Below are 14,656 nucleotides of genomic sequence, written 5' to 3'. Positions count from 1 at the left end.
AGTTGCTTTGTCCTGTTATTTGCATTAGCAAATTTCTTACATTCTGAAAGTCCAGTAGCCTGAACGTTATGAGGCAAGGACAAGATTCTAGTATTTAACATTGGTTTGAATAGTGGTTTTATTTCCATTGCACTTGCAAGAAAATATATGACACTGGAACAGAAACCGAAGAGAAGCAAACTATGTCAACATGCCAAAGATAGAAGCAATAAATAATGAGCTACTGTCCAAGCAGTATTTTATTCTGGAGAAAAATGACATATACCAAAGAATGAGGAAGTTTGCACAGACCTCCCCTATTTCCCTGACAAGTTATGCAGAGATATGTGGTCACTCCTCCAGTTTTTAGAGAAGTATTGTGTTTCATAGGTTGTTCTACAGAAAAAGCCTACACAGGAAGAAAAGGAAAATCAGAAAAATAAACAGACATTAGGAATTCAAGTTAAGAAACAGCTTGGTGTGGATCACACACAGAATTAATCTTACCCTGAAGTAATCTTACAGATCTGCATTAAGATTCCTAGCCCAATGTTCCTCAACATAAGAGCCCTCTCTGTTCTTTCATCTCCATTTCCCACTTTACTGCCATTGTTTTTTTATGAATTTCCTGTTCTTTTCCCTAGTGAATTTGACCAGTTTACTCTACAGCCTGCTTTCTCATTCAATCCCAGATACCTGGGCAATCAGCTAGTCACTGGAGAAGGAATTAACTGCTTGCTTACTGGAAATCAATTAAGATGTCTGCATTTTTTTCATGTTACTGCTCAGCAGAGACAGAGAGGCAGGGACTGTGACTTCGCCAGTTCTTTGCCTTACAAGTCCTAGCAGCACGTTCAGTAGCCTGGATTCATAAGCTGTCTTGAACAAAGAACAAATACCAACAGAGAAGCTTCAGAACTAGAACTTCTAATAGTACCACCAGTTCTAACTGCACCTATGGCTAGCACAGAACTGGTGCAAAGGAAAAGCTACCTGTAACAGTGGTTCATCAGGAGGCACATTGCTGCTGCTGAAAATGCCAAAGGGCAATGCTAAAGGCCTGCCAACCAACTGTGCTGTGCTTGCTGTCTGCTCTCAGCTCACCAGCTGCTGCGATCACCAACAGGGAGCCAGCTGCAGCCCAACCAGACCAGAACTTGGACACCCCAGAGGCCATTTGCTTCCAAATTTCCTCTACAAGGAGAACTAGATTTTAAATCTGCCAGGCTGGAGCTGCCCATCTGCTGTAAGCACAGGTATACAAGAAGAAATTCTGGGAAGAAGACAATTATACTTCTCTACTTCACCCTGTTTCTACCTGGACACTACATTATGCTAGACAGTTTTTTGCTATGGATGATGTATGGCCTTAATCTTCAGTGTTTATACAGCACTTTTACTGTTGCCCTGTGCTCATAAAAGGCTGAGAGTACTCCTCAGTGATTTAATTGTTTTCATCTTACAAATAGCTTTCTATTAAAATAAAGGTCTATCTGTCCTGCATAGATTGCTCTGTTTTACACTGACAATTCCACCAATGCATCACACTTTTGCTTCTTCAACAGAGGATAACACTCCAGGAACCCAGCTCATACACTGGTCCCTACACAGACACAATAAAATAATTCAGATAGAGAAAGATGATGTTTGGACATTGGGTTTGCTGTACCGCGTGTTTCAGGTTGTATTTTTAGTTATATTGTCCTTATCTCAACATCTCGTGAAGACTGACAGCATTCTAAGATCAGTACAAAATAATACCTTCTGTATGGAGCAAAAAAGAGTAAAAATTACCTTTTTGTTGGTTTTTCTTCACAAAAGAAATGACTCCTTGTTAAAATCGTAGCTCTGTTGAGTTTTGATAGCAGAAGCTACGTCCAGTTCTTTGATTAAAATGAGTTCTCTGTGGAAGAGAAGAACAAGAGGGTGAAACTGGGAAGAGTGAAAACAAAGGTAGAATATCAACATTCCTAAGCGTAGAACTGATGGAACGTTGCTCCAACTCCTTAGGAGCAGTTCTGACCATTTGAATCTTGAAAAGCATATAATTTGAGAGACCACAAGTGAGCTTCTGAAATTGCTAAAGGAGCACACGGTGAAATCTTAGGTTGTGCTGTACATCAGATAATGATCATAACAATCCCTCTGGAGCTTAAAATCCACTGTGAGAAAAATTACTGCCATATTAATGTGACTTTTAATATATCACATAGGACTGCTTATCTGTTGGGTTTCACAGTTACTACCAAAATGCAGTCCTATCCCAAAGGGAACTGCAGTCCAAAACTACCCTTTTTTTTTTTTTTTTTTTTTTGAAGAGTGGTTATCTGGCCTAGACAAACCATCCCACCACCCAGAAGAAAAAAGCTACACCTACCAACACTCCATCCTGAACCAATTGCTGAGGTTGTAAGTCAATTTCTGATTTGACTGGAAAAAAAGTAATGAAACTCCCAATTCTTACACTTCTGAACTGATTTTAACTGTTTCCTATCCTGTAGCATTTGTCTCGGCAAAGCTGTTTACTTTAGGTCAGTTCATGCGCAGCTCACCCCTCCTGCCAGTAATTAAAGGTAGTTAGCAGCCCCCTGGGTGCTGCGGACAGCTGTGTTACAGCCGCTCCTTCAGTCACAAGCACAGGAGCCGCCCTGCTGCTGAGCGGGCTGCATTTTCTAAATGGAAGCTCCCTTGGAGCTCCTTCACAATCCCTGGTAGCCACGATTCACTGTCTGAAAAATGGTTCTGCATGCCAAAATAATGACTCATTTTGCAAGATGTCAATTAATGCCCTGCAGAGTCCGCAAAAAAAAAAAAAAAAAAGTCAATTTTTAATGAATTAGAATTAAAATTAGTAATTAATGTTTGAATCAAGTGATTATTTTCTTGATCCTGCTTAAAATTAAATTTGGTTATAAGCACTCTGAAGGCGATGAGCAAGGAATCATTATTATTTAATCAGGTTTAAATTACTTACATAATTACCTACATGAGTGACGTATTTTCATCTCAAGATAATTCAAAATAATTAGTATGGCTTTATCACAATTTTAATGTGCAAAAGCCTAACTCGGATTATTAGCAGTGCTTGAATACTTGCTTTTTTGGGACGGAATTTATCTGCAAATTATTGCACCAAAGTTAATGAAGCTATCATATGAATACATTGTGTGGAAAGTGATTTGGAAAGGATGCCTCATTTATCTCTGATTCCACATGAACTCAGCTCTGGTTTATTTTTCAGGTTTTTTTTTTTTTAAATTAAAGTTTTGTGAAATAATAAGCAACTTTACAGCCAATCCAACAACTATTGTGTCTTGCTGCAAGAAATAACAAACCTTGGGCCTTGTTTCTATTGCCTGTTTGGTGTAAATCAAGGGTAGTTTCCATACATTCGGTGGAATCTCGATGCTACACAGCACACATAACCCCAGCACAGATCTGCATATGCTAACGTAAAAATGTTCAGTTTTTCAAACAGCATGGACCAAACATTCACCCAAAGACCGAATTCCTGTCTGTGTGTGCAGAACTTCACAAATCACAGCTACCTTACAGAGCTTGTTTGCGTACAGGGAAGAAATTAGGAAAGTATCTGAAGTATTTTTACCTTTTAAAGCAAACTAACTTTTTAAAAGGCAATTTGATTGCCTTTTAAAGGAATTTAACAGATGGTGATAAATCACAGGAGCCAGTATAATATCATTAACCAGAAGAGCTTTGTAGACCACATTTATTAAAATTTCCCATTAGAGAATTCCACCAGGGTCTGAGATGCAGCACAGACCATGGCTGTGGTTAGCTTATTTTTATAAAAAGGAGATAATTACAAAGTTCACAACAGAAGTTTCCCAACTGTTCATTATCTGTGGGGTTTTCACACCTCCTTTACAACAAACAATCCTTATGTGCCAACATATTCCTCCACATTTAGCAGCCAGTGATTGCCTCAGCTCAATCTCACAGTGGAATAAACATCTTTCATTGGGGATCTATCTGTATTACCAGACCTGGAAGTGTCTCCCAGATCCTCATGTGCATGGCTGTCACCTCTGGGCTGCCTTCATGCCCTCCATGCATCTGGCTCCTCTCTGACTGTACTTTCAGACTAACTCGCAGTAATCTTGAAATATCTTTATCTTCACAGTGTCCCTATAAAGCAGGAAGTACTGTTTATCCACTGTACAGATGGAAAATGAGAACAAGCTCTGTGAGATATAATTCTAACTGAAATGGCTGCATTAAAATCACCTGAAAGATGAGAAACTAGTGGAAGTTTTCACATGGGATGAGGGTTACCAGCAGTGCATTTCTTGGATCTGCGTTGGGTTCTGCCAGGACTTGCTCACCAATGATTTGAAAGGAAGAATGGAGGTAAAAGACTTGTGTAAAAAATTCAAATGACAAAGGGTAGCAAAATACAGACACAGTTGAAAAAGGCTGCTGAAAAATTTCCCAAGAATGAGCAGCAGATGTGATTAAATGGGAACTAAAATTCAACATCAGTAAACGTATAATATTGGTCACATGAAAAATAAATTAGATATGGGATGTATGAGGTCAGGCTTTCAATTTGACACACAAGCTGGGGAAAACATCCCAGTGTTTCTGCTCCATTCTCTGGAAACATTGGCTGTGAGCTCAGAGGCAATCATAATGAAACTGGAACAACAGAATCGGTGGGAAATAGTAGCAGAAATCCTTATTAATTCCATGGTAAATCCTTATTAATTCCCAGTCCTCATAGGTCTTAAATACTATAGGAATTATCATTATGGTTTAGGCCTCCAAATGTTCCTGAAGAATCTAGAGAATCTGCAAACAAGCATTTTTACACGGCATAAAATAAATCCTTTCCATAGGAGCTTTGCCTTCCTCTGCCCACTGCTTTAAAATCACACTGCCTGCTCCTCCTCTTGCCTCTCCATATATCCCCCAGAAAGCTTCCTGTTGGGCTTCTCCCTCTATCAAGTGAGTTTCCTTTAGCTCATTGTTTTGTTTTGGTTTGCTTTCCCATAAAAACAAATCAGAAATACTGTTTAGAATCTGCCACAACTATCAAAATCTGGTCACAGAGTGATGAATAAAAGCTATGTATGTTTAGCTTCATTCCTCATTACTAGATAGTTTTTATTTGTGGATACTTGTAGAAATATATGAAAACTCATGGGAATATCAGTATTCAGCAGCAGCAAGTGAAAATCCTACTGCCTTCAAGTGAAATAACAGGCTTTTTTCAGACACAAAAGTATGCGGGTGGGAAGAGTTAACAAATAGCCATGAATTGCAAAACCACAATATCAGTTAAGAATGATTCTTCTTGATAAAGGTTCCAGGCAAATTCCCAAATTTCCAAGCAGCAGCAGAAGTTAAGCTACAATTTCAGCCTAGCTCTGTTAGCAATCCATAGTAATAACAGAGGCTGTGTACTTATGTGGAGAATTTACATATAGAGAAATAAATGACAGGACTGTATTAAGGCAGGAAAGGAGGGAGCAGGATTCCTCTCTTCTCCAGACTGAGGCTTTCCCTGCTGGCCCGAGCCACCTTGCTCATAGCACTCAGAAGTGCCCGGTGGTCAGCACACAGTCCTTTAGGCTTTTCTTCTCCCAGAATAGCCAAGTACCAGCCAGCAGTTAAAACTGCAGTTCAAAATACACTACAATGGATTAATATTCAGGGAAAGTCACAAAATGGCAAATGCGTTCTGCCAAATGAATTCTGTTTTTGTTGTGAATCTGAAATTTGCACCATCAGACTTTGCAGAAAGGCAGGGAGTGAGGAATTAAAACTAAAAAAGCAGTTAAGCAAAGAAATACTAAATGCCTCTTTACAATTATGCTGCTCATACATAAAGCTGAAAGGAGAATGCATTAAGAGTTCTAGCCTATGTTTTCAGTGCTGCCCGGGGTAGTTGGAATCCCTAAAGAGAGAAAAGAAGTCAGTTTTCTGTTAGCTCCTCTGGGGTAAATTGCATGTTCTTGTCGGTAAGACGTTGAAGCTAATTCATTATATTCAAAAGAATAATCCATACAGCTATATATACATGTCTATAATAATGAACTTTCCAAAACAAACACACATATAAAACTCAGCTTTTCTATGTAGCAAGGGTGGAAAAAGTTTGAACAGGCACTCTATGGCAGAACAGGTGAGTTAGCTGCAACTGCCTTAAACTGGTGCTCCCAGCATCATTCTTACTGCAGCCGAGTGGCACTCAAACAGATGTGAAATTGTTTCTAACCTTTGAAAGCCAAAGGAAATGAAGCCTCCTCCTCCAAATGAATTTTCCCACTTATTAGTATGAGTAAGAAGCAAACACGCCAGCAAGCACAGGAAATTGTTTTTAGAAAGCTATTTCTGATCGATACAACTGAATGATTGCTATTAAGAGTGATTATTAAATATGAGTTTCAACGTTCATATCTTTTTGCACATTGCCATTCATGTGATTTATTGCATAATATCCCCAGTAATATTATTTTTTTCCCCAATTGCTCATCTGGAGAAACCACAGATGATGGACTGCTGGAGAGACTCCCCACAACTAGCTTCAAACATGCTCAGCCTCATTAGTTTTAGACATACTGGCTCATAAAAATCTTCAAACATACTGAGAGGTTCCATGTGTGTCCCAAAACTAATATACGCAGCAAACTGCAATCTGTGTGAAATTGCAAAATCCCTCAAAATAGATTTAAAAGACAACACAAACCTCTACTCCTACTGCTTTCACATTATTACAAGAGGATGACTTGAATGCATTCAGAGTTGTATCACCAGAGATGGAGGTTGGTGCTAGTGGGTGCTGAAATGTAATGTCTTTTCCATACACTCCAATTACATTAAAGTGACAAAGGTTTGGGATGGTCAAACTATTCGGTTATTGATTGGCCTTTAGACAGAGAGCATTTGTTTCAAGGTTCTCCCTCTAACCCTGTGTTCCATTAAACTCACTGCAGTTACCAGTTGGAACAAATTGCTTTTTGGAAGATTAACTAAGTTAGATGGTAAGGCTAAGTGCACAATCTATTCTCTCTTCCCAATCACTTACAGTTCATCAGCTCCTGTAATAAAAAACGAGAACATTAAAAGTCTCAGAAGGAGCAGGGCTAAAAGGGTACATCATGTTTTAATCACTTGAATTTTTTTCCCCTTTTCCACAAAATATTGAAGAACACGGGACAGTCGAAGAGAAGACTGAGACTTCCTTTGGTACCCCAGTTAAAAATAACACAAACATAAGAGATAAGAACTTCACAGCACCCTCTGAGGATGCCTTTTTTCCTGTCAAATTCAGCTGAAGAATGATTATTTGATATAGAAATTAAAATCATGCTGATGAATCAGTCCTTAATCAACAATTAATCCCATCAACAAATGAATCCACCAACAGGGAGTTAAAAAGTTTCTGGCTAATTCTTTCTAAAATGTATCCCCACTGAAAACAGTGAAAGTATAGTCAGTATGGGGAGAGGAGAGTTTGGTTCCCCGCATTCTGATCACCCTGTATACAGCTTTTTCAACTCTGCAGTGAATATTGCAGTATGATTGAATTTGAGATGCTGTAGAACAAAGATGAAAATATGCCAGATAAATAACCATCTTTTTTTTTTTCTTATTTATATTTTCTTTGCAATATTTTATCTTATACAGAAGAGATTTTCAATAGAAACTTTTGCAGAACCATGAAACATCATCACTCCACACATATGAGAGGGAGAAGGGATAGGTTGGTACTTCCCACAACAGCCTGAACCACTGAAATCCTTAGCTCTGTTTAATATTCCCCTAAACAAAACTTAAACAGCAACCAACAGATTTCTGCCCACTTAATTTGGTTCCCTGAAAATCCCTTAATTTGATTCTAGATACTGCTTGGAAAAGTAGTTGATGTATGCTGAAACACAAGGTCCAATGTGTTGGCTGCCTAACAAAGAGCAAGGGTACACGGTGTACATGGAGAGATGCTGCTGCAGCCAAAAGAAGAGGCCCTGCTGTATGGCTCCTGCCCCGTTCTGTGCCAGCTTTGGCACGCATTAGACTTTTCTGTGAGCTTATTCAACATGCTAACTCAGCAGAAAGCCATTTATCCTTTCACTGGTGTGTTTCCTGCTCAGTTAGCAAGCTGAATCAGCTCCAGGCAAGGTTCAGTGCATCAGTACAAGGCGACAGGACAGCACTGAGCAGGGAGCAGGCTATCCTCTGTCCTTCCAGCAGCAACAAGCTGTTGTACTGGCTTCCCTGTGTTGGGCAATCCCACTCAGAGGTACTTCAGTAAGACCTGCTAGTGACCTTTCTGGAATCTGGACACAGATGCTGTACCAAAGAGAAGAGTTTCCTGGAGCCAGCTGATGGATGCAGCCATAGACACTACTTTGTGATGAAGGCCGTTGGCAGCTAAGGATATTTCCCTTGCCAGGAGCTCACCATTGCCTGTCTGCTGCAGCTCAATGCCCCATGTCTGAACCAGCAGTTCATGAAAGCATTTCTCATCTGCTCCGATGTGAAGCTTGAGGCCTCCCCACTTATCCCACCACTGAATGCTGTTTGGTAAACTTGGCTGAAGTTGTGACAGTATGTACAGTGAGCACACAGCTAACCTATGCTATCAGCTCTGCTTGTGGACAGAGAAGCCTCCACCTAAGGCAGTGAGAAAGCTGTCTGGTGGTATTTGTTATTTGTACAGAGATCACAGCCTTCATTCAGTTTTATGTGGGGGAGGAGAGGGGAATGCTGAAGGGAGTGAAAGGAAGAGGAGAGGAGAGGAGGGGAGGGGAAGCTGAGTGAAGGACCCTCTAGAAAGATTATAGCAACCATGACTTCTCTTTCCACAGAAAGGACACTGTAGAGCCCCATAACATTTAGAGATTTCGTGAAGTACAGCCTTGACACTAAGCTTGAAGGATGAAAACCATCAGGATAAAAATCATCCCTGTCTTCACTGGTTTCAACCTTTGAACAAGAGAAAAGCAGGGTGCTATAGAACGGAACAGGAAAACAAGTATAATCTTCTTTCACTGACTTCCAGCTCAGCAAGATTGGCAAGTGTTGTTTTGAAGTGAGTTTAAAGATCAATTACTAGGTTAGAAGTGAAATCTTTTGCAAACTCTATAATTGATGAGCTCCAGAGAGAGTTCTTTTGTTAGTCGCACCACATCAGATCAGAACAAATCTTTAGATGCTGCCAGTGAACCAGAAAGCAGCAAGAGGATTTCACAGGGGGAAAAGAATAATCTTATGAGTCTCTGAAATGAGTGCCCTGCTGGTCTGCTGAATGTGGGCGAAAGCCATGATTAAGTCTGCTGCCATTCCTACTTTGCTGTTGTCAGGCTTTATATCAAAGACAGATCAAAACCTTAATCTGCATTCATCTCGCTCAGCTATTCAAGTTGGTAATAGTAAAAAAAATCTTAGCAGGGTCAGGTTTGATTTCTTCTAAATGAATTTCCTGGTGATAGGCTCTTTAAGATCATCTGTTCTGCTGCATTTGTTTTTTCCTGCATTATGGAACATTTGGCTAATACACATGATATAAACATGTTCATCTTCAGGGCATAACAAAATGCTCCAAGATCATTTATTTACTAGAAATAGTTAATGGGATGAGCAGAGGCCTGCTGAGCATGTGAAAGAATGCCCATAAATTACCCTGTGCTTTTTAAGAAGCAAGAACATGAAAAACATTAAACACAAAGCCCTTTATCCTGAAATTCCCATAGATTACATGAGGAGGATAAAAAGACGATGGTCCTTCATTATAAATATAAATGGAGATAGTGAAGTAAGATTAATACTGCTCCTAATCTTGTTCTTGAGAAGAAGCATCAACTTTTGCGAAAAAAAATCTTTCATGTAGATGTGGAATTAGAGATTTTACATAAGGGGATGATACAAATTGCTGATCTGTAACAGTCTAATGAAAGAATGCTTAAACTGTCCTCCCTTTATGGAACGCATCATTGATTAGTCTCAGCTCACACATTAAGCCAACAACAGATCCACGTGCCGATCTCAGCTCAGTCAGTCTGGATCCATCGGGCTGGACTGCCAACCTACGAAGAGTTCAGCATCCCTCTGTTCCCCGGGCAGTCAGGTAAACTGTACGTATGATCACACCCGGATGACCCGCACCGAACCCACGTGGATCCCCTCGGGAATTCCCAGCTGCCAGCGGCGGGAGGCTGCGGCTCACCGCGGGGGGACGCGTTTTGTTACTCAGCCGCCCCTTGGCCAGGAGATGGCGATAATTCACTGCGCAGAGGGAAGAGAGCTGGACTGAGTGCTCAGAAATGCAGACCGGGAGTGTAGGGGAAGGGGAGGAAAGTCAGAAAGCAGACCGCGAGTGCTAAGTAAATAATATTATATTGCAGATAATGCAAGGAATATAGCTCTCTTTCCTCGTTTCTGTTGTTATTTGCACTCTTTCTTTTGTTTCTAAAAGAAAGATTAAATAATTGAAAAACACACACAGCTTCCTGATCTTTCAGCTAGGTATTTTTAGCGCTAATCACATCTGCATATTGCAAACAGAACCACACGCTTCTAGCTGCCATTCAGCAGCTGTATGTTAATGTGATTTGTGGAAACGTGCTCAGAAGCTTGTGCATAAGGAAGAACGAAGATATGCCAAAGGAATCACCTTTCCCCCAGGCACCTCCACAATAAAACACACTGTATGTGAGAGCACAGTGTTGTGCCTGCAAACATGTAGCTTAGCAGCACTCTGCTTTGCTACTGCCCCTTTGCATCCTTCCCCCATTGCAAACTTCCAGATAGATCACATCATTGATTGCATTCTCCTTACATTTTTTACGGGGTGTGTTCCCTGAGTCCTTTTCACATTGGTGTCAGCCAACCTGTCACCCTATTCACATCAATCCTGAACTTTGTTTGAAACAGCATCGGAATTTCTATGCTTAGGTCTGAAAATCTCATTCTCTGGCTTTCAAAATGCATATGCACACACACACACACCAAATCTTTTTGAAAGTCTGTTTGTTCCCTTCATTTTGTTCAAGCTATAAACATTCTGCAGAGGGAATATCCAGGCAGGACTGCTGAAAGATGCAGTGAATTTCTTATGGCTATTAAAATGTATTAATGACAATCACATCCCCAAATCATATTTGTTCTGGAAACGTGAGTGTCATAAATTTATTAAATTACCTTGACAGATCCATGTGAGGTATAATTAATGATGCTCCAGTAATCCCAATCCAAGATATATGCTTATACATCCAACGGAGAACCAGGCAGAATGAGTGGGGGATATAACATTTCCCCTTTGTCCAGTTAGAAGAGTTTGCATTTCAAAAGTGGGACTTTCCTGGCCAAGAGATCACAGAAGCTCCATGAGAGAGATTTTTTGCATCATATATTCATTACATCATTACAAATATGCATCACAAGTTAGTCAACACCAGTGTGCCAATGAAAGAAAAGGCAAAGGTCCCTCTCTAAATTATACCTTGTAGATTTCCAAAGAGTTCTGCAGGACAGAGTGCGTAAGTAAGGTCTGTTAGAATAGAACTGTCTTTGCATCTTTGCTTTTTTAATTTCTATAGGTAAGTGCAATGATTTCAATTTGATTCTGCTGCCATTTCATTCTCATAGAATGAGTATTTATCCCTGCCTTTTCACTTTTAACTCCTTCTATCAACACCACCCCAAACAGAACCAACACCTCTTTTTTTTTTTCAGACTGACATTATCTAAGCTCTTTGTGTCAGCCACAGCCCTGTTTGGGGCAGACTACTCAAAGAGGTTGTAGTGTCAGCATTTTCAAAAGCTGATATTCAGAATTTTGTGGCAGAAAACCCTGAGCAAAACATTTGGGAAAAAAATCATGTAAATGTATCCCAGTCTAATGAGCAGAGCTACAGTACATACTGAACTCTGGAGGTCATTGTGTTGTTCAGATTGGCAATCATCAATCTGGAGCTTGCAAGGTTGTCCTTTTTAAGTACCATGCAAATTAAGCACATGCTGGTTCTGCACATCCTTGTGTGGATGCTCACAGAGAACGTGAGATCCTTGTACTGCAGCCTGATTTATTCTGAAAGCTGTCTTTGAGAAAAGGGAGGAACTGAGACATTCACTAAGATCCTGAGAAGACTGCTTAATCCTGAACATGTGCATACCTGGAATGAAATTTAAGAAGATGGGTGCCACAGCACAACGTGAGCATGTCAGAAATAATAGGAATAGCAGGCAAAATGAGCAGCTCCAAAAAGCTGTTGCCCACTGCTGTTTTATTGCAAGCTAATCTGCATATTCATCAGCTATCTATGACACTACTGTAATTTGAATTGTGCTCCAAGCTTGTCATTTTTCAGTATTTTGTTATCTATTCCACAATTATCAAAAATAATTCTCATTTTTCATTTGTTCATTACAGAAACTAAACCTTTGCAGTTTTGTCCAGACACTTGCTATCTGCTTCCTTGATCCTAGACAGAGGTTATATTTACAGCAATCCTATATTAAAAATTTAAACCCCATGAGGGTCCATGACTTGCAAGCTACTGGATATCTCATCCAATAAAATGATATCTACATCAATTTACCCCAAATGTACATCTCCTGTTATATTGTAGAACACAAAATTCCCCACATCTGGAAATCAGAATCATGCTCACACTCAACATCAATTTTTTTCTACCCTAACTTTCAGCTAATGTTATTTCAACCTGAGCATGGGCATCAGCAAATGTGACCCCTCACTTAAGTGCTGAGACTTTTCCAAATTGGCCTCTAATCTTGTTGGTTGTCAAGGTGCAGGATAAAAAAATAAATCTGTCAATAAACATAGCTTCAGTCTCCTAAGTCCTTCCATAATTCTCATTCCAGACAGTGTCAGAGCAATTGCAGTTTCATATGATCAATGTCCTAACCCAAGTACATCCTCCCATCTGCATAAATATGTCTTGATCTGTTTTCTCACCTAGCCCTGGGGATCAGTAATTGTTTTCTACAATAATCGTTTTACCATTTCAGTATTTAGCCTCAAGTTCAAGGTGTCTCTGAGTTGCCATCCACGTGAACATTACTCTGTTTTCAGCATAATGTCCTTCCTCATTTATAATCTCATCTCTCCATCTCCTTTCTCATTTAGAAGCACCTATCCTTAAGCTCTGTATCTAGGTAATGTAATATTACAGCCTATTTCCTGAACTGGCCACATTTCGGTTAGTCCAATTACACCTGATTTGTCTTTAAGCAGCAGATGTCCTTGCTCCTCCAATCTTGTTTGCTGTTTCCTTCCCTGCCTCTCTGTGCCCTGCAGCACACAAAGTATTCACTTGCTAAAAAGTAAACAGAAGCTGGTCTGCCTTATTCAAGCATTTTTCATACCTGTCTAAATGGAAGAGGGAGTGGATGTGCAGTTAGTAGCACTGAGGAGTAGAAATCTAGGATCTTCTGTCAGCTAGGAGATTTGTCCCGTTTTCCACCAGCAGGAGGTGCTCAGTACAGCCCTCCATATATGTAGATAATGTATACTCTTAGAGAGCAACCTGTAATTTTTTCAGACTTCAGGGAGGCCAGTACCCCAGCTGTATAAGAGCACTTGTATTAGCTTCTGGCCATTGGTTGCTAGAAGCTGAACCAAGCCTCAATGTACGTGTAAAAAGATGGCTCAAAAAATCACACATATACTGAAGATTTTTGTTTCATCTGCATGGTTTCTGGATCTCACAGGCAGGCTCTTTGTCATACAGCTAATAAGGTATGTTTTGTCCTTTATTTCCTTCGACAGGTCTGCATTAGCAAGAAGACCATAATGTGTCCTCCCTTTGTCCTTAGACTGGAGCAATTACAATCCATCTGTCACTCCACTTTTTATTACCAGGGGCATAGAGATGTAGTCTTACATTATCTGTTTTATGTCTCTGGTACCCTGGCTGTACTAGTGCTGCTTTAAACACCAGAGGCCTCTCCTCCTGCTCTAGGGAAATACAGCTTTACACCCAAGCTCATCAACTTCGATCATAAAAATGGCATAAGGTTTTCCAGCTCACACAATCACTGCACATTTTATTCCATTTTTATTTTACTTGAATACACGTAATGCATATGCATTACGCAGGCTATGCCAGAAGCATCATCCCAGAAACATATTTAACTCGACAGCCTGCTCAAGTGGAACAGCAGTGTTACTCATTACACATTGGAGTAAAAGTCCTAGCACAGCAGACTTATAACAGCTTTCCATCCCCACTCTGAGCTACCAAGAACAGAGGAACTGCTATTCTCTCTTCCAGTTCAGAGCAACACATCACAGTGTTGGATTCAAAGGGGATGTTGTTGCAATATGCCAATCCAGACAAAGGAAAATTCTGTTGCTCAGAATATGCAAAGATGAGTAAAATTATAATCCTTTGCATGCAGCTTCAATAAGAAAGGAAACTGTTTGTTTGCTCTCATTAATGTTACTTTCTGAGCACACTATGTACCAAGTTTAAATTTCTGATCTAATTACAGTCAAATTACAGAGCAACGACATGTATTAATTTGTCCTTCTGTAATTTCTTTAATATAGGAAATATGTTTTGTCTCCATTTTCCTGCCCTTATGAAGTATTAGAACAGTAGGCATTTTAAGTGCCTACACGAGTTGAAAGGATGCTGAGAAGAATATGTATCAAGAGCATGATTAGACATGCTACAGCTGAAACAGA

General features: G+C 39.9%; 1 protein-coding gene across 3 annotated transcripts in view; it reads left to right on the top strand.

Annotated features, from left to right (window-relative positions):
- Positions 1–1,484, top strand: part of PREX1 (phosphatidylinositol-3,4,5-trisphosphate dependent Rac exchange factor 1) — a 152,707-nt gene extending 151,223 nt beyond the window's left edge. For 2 of the 3 annotated variants that reach the window (XM_040650942.2, XM_040650941.2), the window contains exon 40: positions 624–1,484. In XM_040650942.2, the coding sequence (XP_040506876.1) occupies positions 624–825 (202 nt within the window). In that variant the 3' untranslated portion in view covers positions 826–1,484. The remainder of the gene's footprint in view (positions 1–623) is intronic. The other variant, XR_005841273.2, reaches the window with a different exon arrangement.
- Positions 1,485–14,656: the final 13,172 nt, after the last annotated feature.

Source organism: Gallus gallus, chromosome 20 (genome assembly GCF_016699485.2).
Source record: "Gallus gallus isolate bGalGal1 chromosome 20, bGalGal1.mat.broiler.GRCg7b, whole genome shotgun sequence".
In the NCBI taxonomy this organism is placed as follows: domain Eukaryota; kingdom Metazoa; phylum Chordata; class Aves; order Galliformes; family Phasianidae; genus Gallus; species Gallus gallus.
The sequence above is the reverse complement of the archived record's forward strand: the minus strand, read 5'-3'. Positions and strand labels throughout refer to the sequence as shown.